An 18,395-nucleotide genomic window follows, 5' to 3' on the forward strand; every position below is an offset into this window, starting at 1 on the left:
ATCAGATAGCCAATTACACCTAAATAAAAAAGATTTGTGGATACTCCTCTAATCTATGTCTAGCAGTAAGTTCACAGATCTATATATTATGATAGCTTGGTGACTTCACTGAGGATATTAAGAGTCAGGCCAGTGAATGATTGCTTATTATCCAAGCCTTGCCTAATAAATTTGAGATATTTTTTCTCTTTTCTATTTATTTATTTTTCATTGTTTATTTATTAGTTATTCATTTATTTATTGTATATATCTGTCATTCATTTGCATATATAACATAAAACTCTCTGCCTGAGCTCTACATTTAGGAGGGAGTGAAGTACTTATGCTCTCATGAGATTTCATGTCTCCATATGGACCTATAAAATATTATCACTCAAATTGAACCCTTTCTACTTGTAGCCTTTAATGGGCGAGGCTCGAAGTGCCTTACTAATATGTGATAGACTATGATGTAAGAAACAATTTGAGAACCTTTAGAAGTAATCCAAACCATATATAGTTAACTTTAAGAGCCTAACCATAGATAAAGTCATGTCTTTCCACCCTTTATATTTAACCCAAATCTAAGGTCATGTTGGTATTCTACTTGCTTTGTAATGTTTATGCTTTATTTTTTATTAGGTGACTAACTAACTTTCTTGTATTCTTTTATTTCTTTTCTATTTGTGCATATTCATAAACATACAAACAAATTACTTATTATGCTTATTAACTTTTATTTATGTACGCATGCCTCACTGCATTCATTCACATGCCTCACTGCATTCATTCTCATGCATAATCTGATAAGTCTATAAACATCATTCTAAATTTGCACCATAATTGTGAGAAATCAAGGTTCAATGATAGATCAACACTAGTACTACACTCGAGCTAGAGCCAAGAAAATGGAGTAGGATAATGCAAATTGTCTTGAAAGGATAAAAAAAAGTTCAAGAGATATTCGAAAAAAACTTGAGCAAAATTCTGGAAGCTTTAAAAAAGGTAAATAAAGGAAAATTGATGGAAGAAGATACCTTATAAAAAGCTACTGAATTAACATATCCTCTAGGTTTTAGCACACATCAGACTTAGACCACCCTAAGCTTTTAACCATAATAGGCTGCATTTTCAAATTACAATTACCCGATAATGACTTATGCACCTGATCATGAAAATGTCCAGAGTTATAATAATCTCATTTTCACTGAAAATGTAGCCAAGCCCATTTAACTCCTTACTTTGGATGAGACAAAGGAGAAAAAAAAATTGCAAGTAGCTGCGCCTTTAAAAAATTCTAAGACTGACCAAGCTATGAGCATGATTGAGAAAAGATTGTGAGCTGTAAAAGGCATTGATTTTTATAGATCCATGGATGCGGTCAACCTTTGTTTGGTTTCAGATGTTGTGATTCTTTTGAAGTTTAAGGTACCAAAATTTAAGAAGTATGATGATACCAAATGTCCTATTATGTATATCACAATGTACTGTCATAAGATAGCAGCACATGCTAGCAATAAAAAATTACTCATACATGTTTTTCAAAACAACTTAACCAGATCTGCTGTAAGATGGTATATTCAACTAGATAAAACTCGTATTAAATCGTGAAAAAATTTGACTCGATCCTTCATCAACTAGTACCGTTACATCATAAACATGGCTCTTAATCATTTTTTGTTATAAGACATGTAGAAAAAAGCATCTGAATCTTTTAAAGAGTATGTCCAAAGTAGGCGAGATGTCACTACTCAGGTATAACCCCCTCGACAAAAAAAAAGATGACTGTGTTATTTATAAGCACTTTCAATTTGCCATACTATGAAAATATGATAAGAAATGTAATAAAGAACTTTGCTAACATGGTGATTCAAGGGAGATCATTGAAAATGCAATCAAAAGTGGCAAATTGGAAAAAAGTGAGTCTTCTACTACTAAAAAGATGTCTAGAAAAAAGCAAAAGTGAGACTCAAGTAGTGAGTTTCGACAGGCAACAATCTAAAAACTATCCTCAGCCAATCTATCCCATATATCACTCTCTCATAAGTTATGTTTCTGCTACAATGTACCAATTAACTTCATAACTTTCTTATCCATCCATACCAAGGCCCTTTGTTCGTCTAACTACCCTAATAAGTGGTGTGTGAGAATCACAAAATCAGGAAAAACCTTCATTTGATGCTATCTTTATGAGTTACATAGATTTGTACCAAAAAATTTACAATAACCATTTAATTGCTCCCATTCTTACAAAATAACTCGAACCTCTCTATCCTAAATGGTATGACTCCTACTCACTATGATTACCATTTTCGGGTGGCAAGCCATTCTACCAAAAATTGCATTCTTTTGAAATGTATGGTGTAAAGTCTGATCAAATAAGGATTGATAAATTTTGATACTGATAGAAATATGACATCTAACGTCCATAATGACCATTCACCTAATCATCTAAGGGTATAATTTTGGGGAGGTTGATTGGAACTACTTATTATCTTGGATTTCTTGAGAATATAAATTTTTTTATTTGCTTGGAATTCATTTTATTTTTTATTATTTTAATAAAGTGACATGTTTGATGCATTTTCATGATATTTTTTTATGTGAATACCCAATTTTTATTTTTACCTTATTATATCTTTTTTCATACCTCTTTTTTCGATTCTAAATAATGAAGGTTCAAATAATCAGAATGATGATTCAGGCTTTGATACTATTCATAGTGATTGGATTGATAAATTTACGATTGTTGGTCTATTGGGACTATTAAAAAAGAGATAACTCTAGTGAAAGTTTGGTTTATTGAAAAGTGAAAGTGATGTGACACATGATCTTTGTGATTGTTCACTCACAAGCTTGCTCTTAGTCAATGAATGTTCTTCATTGAGAGTATTCACGCTCAAAATGATAAATCGCCATCTTTTTTTCATCCTTTAAAAAAAATTATTATCCCTTTTTACCCTGTTTGAGCCTATTGAAAATTTTTTTTAAGGAACCCTAACCAAAGATCACCCTTACACTAGGGGGCAAAGTTTGAGAAATATATTTATTCTCAGAGGCAAAGCCTTTTTGTGATCAAGTTTCCTTGACAAATAAAAAATGAAAAAAAAATGAAAGAAAAATTAATGGGGTAAAATACCGATGTGCTCTACCTAAAAAAAAGAAGCAAAAAAGAAAAAAAAGAAAATTGATGGGATAAAATGCCAATGTGCTTCACATGAAGAAATGATCATTGGTTTGATTACCCTTCAAATACAATTTGAGCTTATTTTATCCCTTTCTTTGATACCCTTTAACCTAGTATACTTTACGTCCCTTAAAAGTTAATTTTGATTGAATGTGAATACTCGATTTAGAGAATCATGAATTGAATTGGGGCAGGTTTACCATTGGATTATGTGAAGTTTTGATCAAAATGTCATTGACAAAAAAGGAAAAGAGAAATGAAAAAAATGAGAAAAGGTCTGCAAAAAAAAAAGTAAAAAAGCAAAAAAAAAAAAAAGGCAAAAAAAGAAAAAAATAATTAAAAAAAGACAAAGAAGGAAAAAAGAAGACTTAAACTCGAAATGGTAATTTAAGTAAAGATGAAAACTTTAAAATACAGCTTCGTATGAAGGTCCCAAGAATGAGAATGATATTGATAGAGTCACATTTTTTAAGGAGAATTTTGAGTTTGATTCAAAATTGTCTTAACAATCATTATTTTGGATGTTAATGCCCTATTTGAATAAATTTTGATATTTTGCCTTTGTTCACCCTTGGAGTTGTTCTTGACCCTACCTTTTGTTTTTTCAATAATCAAGATTCATTTTCACTAAATGAACATTCCATGAATGAAGCAAAGAAATGTATCATATCTATCATTAATTTGAATGATGGTAAATAAATGAATGCCATTTTTCATAAAGATTTTTCCTTTCTTTTGAAAGAAATTCAAGATAAGGTAAATGAAAGAAGCATGAAAAAATAATTTACAATGGGGCAAATAAGATGACTTGGTGATGAATTCAGTAATAGATTGGTTGATACGACTTATATGTTATGAATAGATAAAAAGAATGACATAGATTAGCTGACAAAATTTACTCTAAGACTATTGATATTGAGAAGCTAAGAAGAACTAGGGGAATCTTGAGAACCTTGTTACCATAATTGAACTGTTATGACATTAACACTATATACATTACACTTGCATCCTAAATAGGACATGCATCGTTGCAATATCATCATCATTCATTCAATCTCGACACAGTCCAGATCATTTTTTGACTCATGGTTTCATCCTAATCATTTATTTTTGACATCGCCTCAATCCTAGTCACTTCATTTTTTAACTTATGATTTTATCCCAGTCATTTATTTTTAGCCTCGACTCGATCCTAGTCTTTTTTTTTTTACTTGTGGTTTCGTCTCAATTATTTATTTTCTACCTCGACTCGATCCTAGTCGCTTCATTTTTTACTCTTGGTTTCATCCTGGTCGTCTGATCTTGGCTTAGTCTAGATAATTTGTTATGACTCATGGTTTCATCATGATCATTCATGTTCTACCTCGACTTGATCCTAGTTACTTCATTTTTGACTTATGGTTTTGTTTCGATCACCTAATCTTAGCTCAGTCTAGATCATTTCTTATGACTCATGGTTTCATTTTTAATCATTTTTTTCGACCTTGACTTGGTCCTGGTCGATTCATATTTTAACTCGTGATTTTGTCTCGTTCACCTGATCTTGACTTAGTTCAGATCATTTCTTATGACTTGTGGTTTCATCTCGATCATTTATTTTCGACTCGACTTAGTCCTGGTCATTTCATATTTTGACTCATGGTTTTCTCGATCATTCGATCTTAGCTTGATCTAGGTCATCTTTTAAACTTGTGACATTATCCCAATCATCTAATCTCGGTTCAGCTCAGATCATATTCTAGACTCGCGGATCATTCTTAGTCATTTCACACCATGATTTGACTCGAATACAGTGTGTGTCTAGGTCTTTGCATCATCTCTATCTAACAAAAATGTGCAAAAAGGGATAACTGTAAACACCTATCTATGTTTGGGATCTAATAAGTTGATTTTATATTGTACATTATTATTATTATTATACTGTACATAGTTTATTAGTATTAGTATTATTATTATTATTATTATTATTATCAAAATTATTACTATTATTATTATTATTATTATTATTATTATTTTATTTTTCTTTCTTTTCTTCCTAACTGTCGATTGAATAACTGAAATTGAGAATTGAATTTGGTTAAAGGGTCAATTAGAGCTCAAATCACGGAATTTTTCAAGAAATTAGCAATGAACCTAGACATATGTTGAGGTTCGAGCAAAATCAAATCCTAGGATTCAAGCTTGGATTGATTCTGCTCGTTCCCTAAAGATTATCCTAAGGATGCCTATAAATTGAACTAATGATCGAAAGAACACACAAAGGGAATGAATTTGAGAAAATGGTTGATTTTTTAGAGAATTGGTGTTCTAGAAAATTTTTGGACAATAAGGGTTTTTGGAACTTTGATTTTTGCAATTTTGAATTCGTTGCAAATCTCTAGGTTAAATTAGGGTTTTTGGGATTAGATTAGGTTTATGAGGTTTGATTAAAATTCTAGAGGATTTAGGGAGTAATCTGAGCAAATATGAAAAAAATTAGAAATTCTGAGATTTTTTGGAAAAATTTGGATTTTTGGAAAGAACATGAATTTTTCAATGAGTTTTTCGACAATCAATTGAATTTTTCAGCCAGATTTCAGCCAATTTTTTAGAAACTAGTGGATTCTTCAGTTTTTGGTTGATTTTTTTGGTGACTTCCCCATAAATTGATAGGTTTTTCAATTTTCGGTGGGTTCTTAAGGAATTCTAGAAAGAAGTCGGAGCTTTTCGGTTTAGAAAAAGAGAGAGCAAAAGGGATTTTAAGAAAAAAAGCTGTGACTTGGCTTATATACTATCCCAGAATAAGGTTGTTTTGGACAACTCAGGATCCACGTGTTGACTCAGTGACCCATGTGTTGACTCGCGCTTCGACCTAACCCGATTGTAAGATTTTTTTTTCTAATTTATTTTATTTTTTGATTTTATTTTTTAGATCATTTTATTTTTAGTTTTTTTTATTATGGTTTTATTTTTTAGAAATTTTGTAAAATTTATTTCTATTATTTTATTTTTGAAAATAAATAGTTTTTTTTAAAAAGAAAAAATAATTATATAAAAAAACCCTCTTCAAATAAGTAAAAAAAAAAAAACAAAAAAAAAATCTTTTCAAATAAGTTTTCAAAAAAATATTTATAAAAACAAAAAAAATCCTTGCAATAAATAACCAAAAAATCTTTTTCAAGTAAAAATCTTTACAAAATAAATTCATGAAATTTATCAAATTATTGAAAAATTTTCATGGATTTAATTTTTTAAAATGGAATCTACCAAAGTATTAGGAAATTCTATAAATATTTTTTTTCAAAAAATAATAATAAAAATATAAAAAGATATATAATAATTTTTATTCTTTAAACTATTGGCAGATTGATTCCTAAATTATGTTCTACCAAATTATAGGGAGACTTAATGAATTTTCTAAAATAAGATTTTTGTAAATATCTTTTTATAATAAAATCTCACCAAATTATTGAGAGATTTGCTTTAAAGTAAGTCATACCAAATTGTTGGAAAACTTTACTAATTTTTTTGAAATAAAGATAAACCAATAAATCTGACAATAGAACCTCTTTAAGGTGGGATACTAGTCCCTGTGAATACTTATGAGGTAAAAGAATTATCTTAAATTGTTACCAAACTATTGGAACAATTTTAAGACTAATTTTCAATATTAAATATTTTGGTAAAATATAAACATTTTTTAGGCTTGAATAATTTGGAATCAAACTGGTATCATTTCATGGATGGTCGTTGTGGGGGTATTATAATCTTTCTTACATGTAACCGTACTCTTGAAACCAAACTCTGGTTTCATAAATCAGAATCTACTATTTAAAGATACCTAAGTCAATCTTGGGATTTTTCTTTAAATAGGACAGATTCAATCACGTGGCCTATCATACCTAAACAAAAAATATTGGTGGCAACTCCTCTAATCCATGTCTAGCAGTAGGTCCACGGATCTATACATTATGACATGTTACATGCATGTATATACATCTATGAAAACATCTTTATATGTACATTATTTCATTTGTTTGGAAAAATATTTGCCTGTTCAATTTTGTACATAGTTTTGGATATGAATTTTTTTTTCATTTATGTATTGTATACAAGTATTTGCAATAGATCCATGTAAACATCTTTGTATGTACGTTATTTCATTTCCTTGGAAAAATTTTGCCATTTCAATTTTGTATATAGTTTTGAATAAGAATTCTTGTTGTTACTATGTATTGCATATATGTATTTGCATATACAATTTTGTATGTACATTATTTCATTTGTTTGGGGTAATCTTTGGTATGTTTATGAATTCTTGGTTTTTATTAAGATTTGCATGTAGGTATTTATATATATATATATTTTCATCCATTTGAATTATTTGACAATAAAAACCCATATGATTTCTTTCCATTATTGAAAAATGTTCTTTGTAAAAAAATTTTTTGTGAAAATAATCTTAAGAGAATTGGTGATTACTACCAAGAATGAACATACACAGTTGTTTTACTTACCATTTCATACTCCAATTCAGTTGAACACCACACCATTCAAAACCTGACTTTTTAAGTCCTATGATCTTAATTTTCACTTGACAAAAAGGGGTTTTTAAGTCAATAATCTTTATTAAGGCTATGAGGAATGAAGTTCGAAAATTCTTGATTGAAAAATTCTTTGTAAGCTAATACATGAGACTTTCTCTTAAAGATTCTAGATTTTGGCAATTTGATAAGTAACAAGATTATTCCACACATATTACTACCCTTGTTTCTTTACAAAGCCTAAACCTCTCCAATTTTTATCTTGGGGTAGAATTATTTAAAAATACTATACCCCCTTAATATCATTGTTTGACATCTTGATTTATGCAATATTCATTTTCTTTTTCTTTCATTACTCTAAAATTTTCTTTTGCCCACATCTTGGGGTAAATTTACTGAAAAGCCCAAGTTATCTAATTTTTTCAATATCCTTTCTTCTAGATGGCATCAATTTTATCTCTTAATGTGGTTTGTGAAAATGAAAATTGTTACATTGGAACTTCATTTGATGTAGTAAGATGATACTTTGAGTTTGAGTTGTAAAAAAAAAAAAAATAACAGGAAATGAAAAAAAATATTGATTGTAATGTCATGCATATGAAATATTCAAAGGATTCCAAAATCAAAGAAAAAATCTACTATTGAGAATTGTTTTTCAATAGAGGTATCCACATCTGATATGATAAATGACCATATTTCATATTTCTTTCACAAAAAGAAAATATCTAGTTGCTACCCCTTTTGAGCCTATTAAATTAGAAACCTTAACCAAAGATCATCCTTCACAATGGGAGGTGAGTATAAAAGGAGATTTATTTGAGAAAACATTATATCTAAAATTGAAGATAAGGAAAGAATGCCTACAGTCAAAAAGAAAGTTTCAAAATTTTGGGCAATTTGTCAAGATGTGGAAATATGAAAAAAAAAAAGAAAAAAAAAGAAATGAAAATGCATGTTCTTAAAAGTGAGAAAGAAAAATGTCCAAGTGATGAGACATGGTCTTTGTTTGATTACCCTTAAATACATTTGTAGGCCTGTTTATCCTTTCTTTCATAACCCTAAACCTTTACATACGTTATGTCATTTAAAAAGTCCATTTTGATCAAGTGTGGATATCTAAATTGAAGAGCTTTTCTTTAAGAAATCACCATTACTTTTGGATTTTGGATGAATTTTGAGTTTTGAAATGCATGATGGAATATTCAAAAAAAAAAGATCTAGGGTGAAAACCTAAAAGGATAGTCTAGAGCAATTTTGAGAGTAACTTATGCAAATTCATTAGAGAAAGTGATTTTGAAGGAACCAATGAACAATGAAGACTTTTAAGAAATTCAAAAACATAAACCCTAATCTAAAGATTTGTTTTAAAATTTGAGCATTTCTTTGTTTCTTAAAAATTTTGAGTCTATCACGGTCAGTCTTGACATTTGTTAAAATGTCCCATATCAAGAATTGAAGGTAGTGCCAAAATGAATTGTGCTTTAACAAGAATCATTTCTCAAATTTAAACTTTCATTTGTGAGCCTAGATGAAGAAATATTGATTTTCTTTTTCTTATTCAATGACAAAGTTTTTCTTAATAACTGAGATCCTGATATGCCAAACCATTTCATCTTTTTGGAAAGACCAAGATTCACTTAAGTCATTCTGGGTAATAATCACTAGTTTTCAAGAGATCTGAATGTCATATGTTGATACATTTTGGTCATGGAAAAGTGATATATGGGGTAATTTTTTGGGCAATTGGTTATCGTTTTTTTAAGAGATTTTTAAATTTTCAAATTTGAAGTGTTATATATATTAATTTTAATGGATATGAGAAAAATTATTTTTCAATCAGTATGACAAAAGTGACTTTTCTAGGGCAACAAAAATGCTTTATTTTTATAATTGTTTTTGCATTATTTGGTAAATATACAAGTCCTTGTTTTGATAGTTTCATATACATAATTTGGGGAATTTGTAAGTTGCATAATTGGTTGGACCATGCATCTACAATATTTGGTGAATATTTAAACCATTGCTTCAAATATTAAATTTGTATCATTGTTTGTTTGTACCATGCATCTGTATTATTTGGTGAGTATCTAAATCATTGTTTGAACATTGCATTTGCATTATGGTTGGGGCATACATTCAAATCATGTAGTGAATATTTGAATCATGGTATGACATCTGCATTGTTCTTTATGACATCCATTTGCATCATTTGGAAGTTATTTTCATTATATCATGGCATTTATTGCATACAAGATTTTGACTTTATTAGGAAATCATTATGATTTGTTTTTGCGAATCTTGGAATATTCCAATGGAACCTTGCGAATCTTTGAAGTTTTTTAATGATGAACCATTGAATTTTCAAACTATGAATCTTTGGATTTCAACCTAAAAATCTTGAAATTTTTTGGACCCGAGCAAAATGGATGTCTTTTGACATTTCTTATTTAAAGTTTTTAAAGTTGTTTAGCTTCTATATAAAGGAGTATATTTCTTAATTTAAAATTGTTGAGACTCTATTTATGGGGGTTATTTAAATTTTTTTTTGAAAGTCGTATGCCTCTATTTAGAGGATTCTTTTTAGAAAAAATTGATTAATTTGCGCCTAGACATAATGGGTATTTATGTTTTTGCACAATTCTTACTTTATAAAAATTGTGCAAATAGGGGTAGTTGTAGAAAACCTATTTCATCCAAAAAACTTTTTCGAAATCAAAGTGGTCCTTCAGTAATAAATTGGGCTTTGATTGGGAAGATTTGGGCCTAAAAGAATAAAACCCATAATTTTAATTTTAATGTGATGTTAATTTTAATTATAACTTGAATTTAAATTTAAATTTAAATTCTAGTTTCTAGCTTTATTTTGGATTGTAATTTTAATGATGATTTTTGGTCTACAATCTAAGGGTAAAATAAAAAAAAAAAGATAATCAGATGAACAAAAAGAATGGAAAGTTTGAAAATCATGGGATTTTACAAAGGGAAATCAAAGGCAGATTATTTGATTGAATAATTTTTTGGATATTTTTCCTAATCTTTATGAAAAAGGAAAGTTACAAAAAATCAAATCAAATCACAAAAGATCAAATCATCACAAATTCGGTTGAATTAATTGAAGGGAATTTATTCCCTATATAAATCCCATTCCAACACATAATAATGGGGGAGTTAAAAAAAAAAAAAGAGAGATAATGAGTGAAAATTGTAGTGGTTTGATTATAGGGAATTTGGGGATTAGTTTTTGGGGATGAAACCTAGGGGTGAGTTAAAAAATTTATTAGGATTATTTTTCTTGATTTCAAAATCGTTGGTTTTTTGGATTGTCTTTGGTGATCCATTCTGGGTTTTTAGAAAAATAAGGGCCCTGACTACTGACTACTAGAGGAAAAAGAAGGATTAAAATAGTTGAGTAGATTTGAATTAATTTGGCCTTGGTTTCTCACCAACCTCGTGGAGTAAGTTTGAAATTTGCTTAGCATTATTTTTGGCTTTAGCCCATTCTATTTGCCCATACATGGATATTTATATACCTATTTATTTGGCGATTGTCTTGGCTTATATTGGGCTTTTGCCCAATTTATTTTGTAATTTCTATTTTTAGTTTATTTATATACCTAGTTATTTTACTTAGCTATTTTTTTCTTTTTCTTTTATGCATATTTAAAATAAATTTTTGTAGCCAATTCATTAAATCCTATCAAATTATTAAATGATTTAAATATCAAAATAAAACTTTATCAACATATTAGAAGGTAATTTCCTTTTCAAAATAAGATTTTACCAATATATTAAAGAATCTTATGAGTTTTTAATAAAAATTAAATTTTAAGAAAAGAAAATAATTTTCAAAAAGCCTTACTAACAGATTGAAAGGTTACCATTTTATTTAAAAAAGTTTTACCAATATATTGAAAAACTTATAAATTTAAAAAAATTTTAAATAATAATAATAATAATAATTTTATGAGAAAAAGCCTTACCAATAGATTGGATAGCCAATGTTTTATTTTTAAAATAAGTTTTTATCAACATATTAGAAAGCTTTATAATTTCTCTAAAAAAATAATTTTTTTTAAAAAATAAATAAAATAATATTTTTTATTTTTTTATAAAATCTTATTAATATATTGAAGGATAATTTTTGACAAGAAATCTTATCGACATTTTGGAGAATATTTTTGACCATAAACTTGGTTTATAGAAATTTATTTTTGAAAGCAAAATTAAATGAATCCAACGATAAAGTCTATTCAAAGCGTGACAAATAGTCTTTTTGAATACTCTTGAGATAAAAAAATATTCTTAAATTATTATCTAACATATTTGAGTAATTTTAGGAAAATTTTCAATATTAACATTATTTGATAAATTATAAATATATTTTACGATTTGAATAACTGAAATCAAATTGGTACCATCTTTTCAAAGGGCGCTGTGAATGCGCTATAACCCTCATTATGAGTAACTGTACTCTTGAACTTAGACTTTGATTTCATAGACTAGAATCTACTATTTAAGAAAACCTAAATCAATCTTGGGACTCCTCTTTAAATAAGATAAATTCAGTCAAGTGGCCAATCACATCTAATTAAAAAAAAATGGTGAGACTTTTTTAAGTGTATGTTTAGCGATAGACCATGGATCTATACGTTATGATAATGAGCAATCTGAACCACGGATCATTCAGGGAAAGGTGAAACTCCATTCAGCCTAAGCTATGAGACAAAAGTTGTAATACCGTAGAAAAAAGGATATGAATACTTTGTGAACAATGCATTTCAACCCAAAACTGAATGAAGAGGCCTTAAGGGCTAATTTGAATTTCTTGCAAGAAACCAGAGACTTAACCAAAATACACATGGCCACCAAGGCTCAACAGTTCGCCAAATATTAGAATACCAAGGTGAAACATTGTCATTTCTAAGTTAGCAACTTGGTAATAAAAAATAGTGAAGCTAGTAACTTGTTAAAGAAAGGAAGAAATTATCACCAAATTGGAAGGGTCCTTACATGATTGCAATTGTGATTGCTTTTGGAGCATATAGGTTGCAAGACTTGGGGGCAATCCGATATTAAGGACATGGAATGCTATCCACATGAAAAAGTATTATCTCTAATAATCTTCTATACTGAACAACCAAGTTCTTTAGTTTATGATTTATTGATATGTTAATTATTGTTATCTTGTCTTTCATTATGGTAAAGTATTTCACCACATGCTCCCTTTATAAGCATTTTTGTACAGGAATTCTTAAATGAAAGACAAGAATGCATCTTATCGCCTTTATCATATTCTTGTCATGATTAATTAGCGTTGAGTAGGGCATATAGGCGAACATAGACCCCATTTTTTGCCAACACTTAATATGCTTATGTACACCACATTTCATTCACATTAAGGCCCTTGTGCATACATGCTTTACACATCATTACTTAATTTGCATTAAGACATATGGGTAAACATAGACCCCATTTTCTGCCAACAAGCTCAAAGCACCTTTGTGCATTATAACTCATTTGCACTAAAGCCATTGTGCCAACACGTTCAACACAACATCCACATAATTACTTAGTTTGTGTTAAAGCATATGGATGAAAATAGACCTAAATTTTTGTCAATAGCTCAACATGTGTGCTACATCTAATTCATGTTAAGGCTCTCGCACCAACACCCTCAACACATTCTGTGCATCATTACTTAATTTGTGTTAAGGCATATAGACAAATATAAATCTTACTTTTCGTAGATACACTCAATGCACTCATGTTGTGCACCACACTTAATATACGTTAAGACCCATATGTCAACACATTTAATGCATCCAGCACGCATCACTCACTACTACGTCAAGGCATACACACCATTACATCTAAAGCACTTCACACCCAATACTAAACTCTTGCATCTTTGCCAATGAATTTGGTTGCTCTAGTAGTAGTTTCAAATCAACCTATATTAAGAATACAACTTTAGCAAGGTTTGCCAAACATGACACATCACCACTTCAACTCATCAAAAACAAGTCATCTTCTTATTACTTGTTGATTTATAAGGTGTCTCAACATATGCACCACATCATTAATCAAATGCACCATTATACAGGCTCGCCATCCATAGTTTGCCATCTTAAGTGGTCATCAAAATAGGCCAACGACATGCCACAACATTGCTTACCAAAACTCCATGGCAAATTTAAACTTGCCAACATACACTCAGCTAGATTGCTCGCCTTGATAGAGGTTTGAGAACAATCACTTTGTAATCTCCCTTAAACCTTGTGGGCAATTATTACACCTAATCACCCAGTCAACAAGATTAACTTCCACACTTACCAAGTTAGCACACTCCCAACTGCCATGCTACCACCAAAAAGGATCGATGCCTAGGCTCTTCACCATAATACAGATTCACCCTCGATTTACTCGTTTGCTAGGACTTCCTCGCTCGTAAAGATAACTCACCCTATTATCTCCACTAACATCCAATCAAGATATCCTCTCACCTCCCTATTGATCAACTAACCCTTATGCTAGCCTGAGATTATTAAATAAAATTATTAAACTTGACAATTTGAAACATGACATGGTGATACGATACAAAAATAATACAAATAAAAGATTTGGAGATAACATGATTTAAAATTTTAGAAAAACCATAAACAGGTTTAATAAAACCAAAAACTTATATTTTATATTTTTGTGTTGACAAGAACTATAACAAGTGATTTTTATGTAAAACACGACATTAATACAGTATTTTACACGATACAATGACACAAATTACCAAGTCTAGTAGTCACACTCAACCACGTGACCCTTTATTGTGCTCCGCATGGACTTTTTATCAACTGTCACCTACTCTGATCTTGTCATTGTCCATTATCTCATATATAAAGTAAAAAGGAGGTCCAAATATAGGATTCTAAATCTTTCATCCTCAAACTTCTTCCGTGCCTCTGTAACCTACCTTTTTCCTCTAAGAACCCTAAAACATTTGACTAACTTAAGTATCGAAATGTGTCTCAAAGAGCAAACTCTGACATCCCTTAATCGTACTTTCTTGTTATAAGTCCAAACTAGTTCCAATTCAATTTTCAAATCCTTATCCCGCTCACTGTCACCAAAAATACCATCAACAAAAATCAAACAAAAAATACCTAAAGACATATAATTGTGATCTATTTGTACCAACAGAAAATAGCAGTCCGACACCAGATCGAGAATTAAATGTCACTAACATTATTTACAAGAACTGTAATTCCCCTTTGAAACAAACAAGTAAGAATCTAAAATAATTTGCAAATTCGACAAAGTAAATTGAAATCTCCAAAGCAAGCATGCAAATTTCAATGAAGGCATATTGAAGTCCTAGGATTTACTGTGTGAGTAAGGGCGTTCGTCCAGTTATTTTTTTGTATGTATACCACTTTGCAATCCAAAGATACACCACGAAGTTAACCAGGCTGAGGATAGCCAAGAGCCAATAGAAATAGTCAAGATGACCCCTGTTCAGGTTATCTGGAATCCATCCAAGCTTCCCGTTTCTAGTGGTCACTTTAGTTACAATGGTAACAAGCAAAGTGCTCAAATAGTTTCCTGCTGCAACAGTTGTTAGTGACAGTGCTGAGCACAAGCTTCTCATAGCATCAGGTGCCTGGTCATAGAAAAATTCTAGCTGCCCAATGAACGTGAAAACTTCGGCACATCCGACTATAAAGTATTGTGGGACTTGCCAGAAGATTGACATGGGAATATACTCAAGATCATAGTAGTTGTTCTTCCTGACAATTTTGAGCCGGATCACCTCCAAGATACCTGCAGTGATCATTGCAAAGATAGAAAGAACAAGGCCAATGCCTATTCGTTGGAGCTTGGTGAAACCTCGCTCATTCCCGGTGAATTTCCTTGCACATGGGACAATGATTTTGTCATATATAGGAGCCCAAAAGATAACACTGAGGGTGTCAAAAAGGGAGAGAGATGCCGAGGGGATCTTGAAGTGTGGGCCTATGTGTTGGTCCATTGTGTTGCCTTGCAAAACAAACATAGTGCTCATTTGACTGTAAACAGTAGCAAAGACAATTCCTGATGCCCATATTGGAAGCAGCCCGATAATTGATTTGAGCTCCTCAACTTGAGTTAGTGTGCACAGTCTCCATGGATTTACTGATCCTTTAACATAGTCATTTTGAGTCTCTACGGCAGCCTTGTCAAAGAACCTGTAATTTTAAAATATTAATGACTACATTAACAATCAAATTTGACACTAAAAGATGAAATGAAACTAAATAAAAAGCAAGGTTGCGTGTATGAACAAAGTATAAGCAAGGGTGGGGGTGCTGCTCATAAAAGAGAATATGTTCAGGAATGAAATTTCATACTTGTTGAGCTTTAACAACATACTTCAACATATCTGTGTGCTCTAGCTTTCTGCTCCCTTGAATATTGCATTCTTCGTCGGCAGTCTCATAAAGAAGAGTTTTATCTGCAGGAACTTTCACATTGAGTTTTCTGAAGGATGAAATTATAACCTGAAAAATCCTTGTGAGTGGACTTCCCCCAGGTTTTTGAAGACGATACATTCGACTACCAGAAAAGAAGAGTACAACCGCAATAGCCATTGCAGCAGCTGGGATTCCAAAACCCCAGCCCCAGCCCACATTCATTTGTATCCATACTAGAACAGATGAAGCAATAAGTGCTCCAATATTGATTGAGACGTAAAACCAGTTAAAAAAGGAGCTCTTCTTTTTCCTCTCTATCTCATCAGTTTCATCAAACTGATCAGCACCAAAGGATGAGACACATGGCTTAATTCCACCAGTACCAAGAGCAATCATGTATAGCGCTACAAAGAAGACTGCAGTTTGTCCTGATGTTGGGTGGCAGACATCCCCATTGCACGATGGCTTTAGTCCAGTGACAGAAGCAGACAACGTTAAGAGTGTCATACCCTTCAAGAAAGACAAATAATCAATACATTGAGTCAATTTATTTTTACTTGACAGAACTAAACATTAGAATACTCCCACAATCTAGCCTCTAGAAGATGGCATCAACATAAGTATTCCAAGCCTTTAAGTACCTCATCGATTAAAAAAAGAAAAGAAAAATTCCGTGTTGAGGACAAACTTACAAAGACATAGATGATTGAGAAACTAGCAATTGTCCAGTATCTACCCAAATATGCATCAGCTAAAAAGGCTCCAATCAATGGTGTAACATAGCATGTTCCAGACCAATTCGTAACATTGTTTGATGCAGTGACATTTCTCTGATGGAGACGTTGTTCGAGATAGTTGACCAGATTGGTCCCCATTCCATAGTATGCCAACCGTTCACAGCATTCATTTCCTGACGAAATTTTAGAGTTCAACAAATGCAAAGCAAATTAGAAGCCACATATGAGGCAAAGAAAAAAAAAAAATATATATATATATATATATATATATATATATATATATATAGATATAGACATAGATATTTAAACAAGGATTAAAAAAAGCGTAAAATCATACCAAGAATGAAACGGCAGGCTTTCCAATTCCCGGTTTTGTTCTTGTTGGCAAGATTCTTATGGAAATCCACAGTTCCATTATTTGTATAGATATCGTCAGCTACCATCTTGTCTTTGGAGCAAACTTTCTACCCCTTGAAGGCTGACACTCAATTTGTTTTTAAAAGGAATATGAACAAAGTAAGCGGTTATAAAAAGATTGTAGAATTCTTGAAGTTAATGAAAGAATCACTAGATAAAAACAGAGTCGTTACAGCGAAGATATTAAGAATTTGGATTCTACCAAACGAAACTAATTTCCAACTAATCTTATAAGATCTGGTCATACCAAGTTCCTATACTTATCAACTTACAGTAGGCGGGGCACACATCAAATAATAGAATATATAAGGTTAAAAGAATGGTAATCTCTCCAACTCTTCAAAACCCCTTTAAATCCGCAAAACAAGAAGCAATAAATGAACAGATTGCTATAATTCTTTCTTTTAATAATGTGGGGACCCCCATATAGAATAAAAAAAATCAGTGCAGGATAACATTTAGCCACTAAACCAAAATTTTGTATTCGTGATTTGGAATTCACAAGAGAACCGTCAAGCCTGAGCATGATGACATTATTATAACGTTTCCAAGTTTAAAACTCCATCAATGAAAAAGTATAAAATAAATATAATCTGCAAGCGGATCTAAAACCTAAAACTGAGCATATTTACTGAGAACTGATTTCTTTTTGAGAGCCGATATTAAAGAAGATGAAAAACTAATGGAGAAAACAGAGATATTATACAAAGTAACCGTAGCCATAGCAAATCTGAGTGTTGTTAACTTGTTATATTCAGATCCATGAAAAGTTCATTGAAACGTTAAAAACGGACCAGGATAATTTTGAAGAAAAAAAACTCAGAATCTGCATGTTTTTCCATATTCGTGCAAAAAAGCAGAATTAAGTTAACACCAGGAAACATTAATGGAGATTTTCGATAGAAAGAAACCCCAAAAAGGAAAAATAAAATGAATAGGCTGACGAGAGTTGAGACATACGTACCTTTGAACGAGAAGTGTATAGGAGAGGAAAAGAGAAGAGAAGAAGTGAAAGGAGAGAAACAAGGACAGGGAAGGGAAGTCCGGTTCCAACTCGTGCACACAGTTAGAATTCAAGTCAGAGAACGATCCTAGCCATTTGGCATTC

General features: G+C 31.0%; 1 protein-coding gene across 1 annotated transcript; it reads right to left on the reverse strand.

Annotated features, from left to right (window-relative positions):
- Positions 1-14,843: 14,843 nt before the first annotated feature.
- LOC111312026 (protein NRT1/ PTR FAMILY 8.1-like) lies at positions 14,844-18,395 on the reverse strand. Its single transcript, XM_022911940.2, has 5 exons — positions 18,252-18,395; positions 17,208-17,348; positions 16,826-17,043; positions 16,093-16,643; positions 14,844-15,908 (listed from the first exon to the last, which is right to left on the reverse strand). Exons 2-5 carry the CDS (start codon positions 17,311-17,313, stop codon positions 15,065-15,067), a joined length of 1,719 nt encoding a protein of 572 aa, XP_022767675.2. The 5' UTR covers positions 17,314-17,348; positions 18,252-18,395; the 3' UTR covers positions 14,844-15,064.

Source organism: Durio zibethinus, chromosome 1 (genome assembly GCF_047325235.1).
Source record: "Durio zibethinus cultivar Kanyao isolate XHJ-2024 chromosome 1, ASM4732523v1, whole genome shotgun sequence".
Classification (NCBI taxonomy): Eukaryota; Viridiplantae; Streptophyta; class Magnoliopsida; order Malvales; family Malvaceae; genus Durio; species Durio zibethinus.

Coding starts and splice junctions, on each gene's coding strand:
- LOC111312026 (XM_022911940.2), bottom strand. CDS start 17,313: ATGGTAGCTGACGATATCTATACAAATAATGGAACTGTGGATTTCCAT. Junction 17,044..17,207: donor AGCCTGCCGTTTCATTCTTG/GTATGATTTTAC, acceptor AAATTTCGTCAG/GAAATGAATGCTGTGAACGG. Junction 15,909..16,092: donor GAGCACACAGATATGTTGAA/GTATGTTGTTAA, acceptor TTAAAATTACAG/GTTCTTTGACAAGGCTGCCG.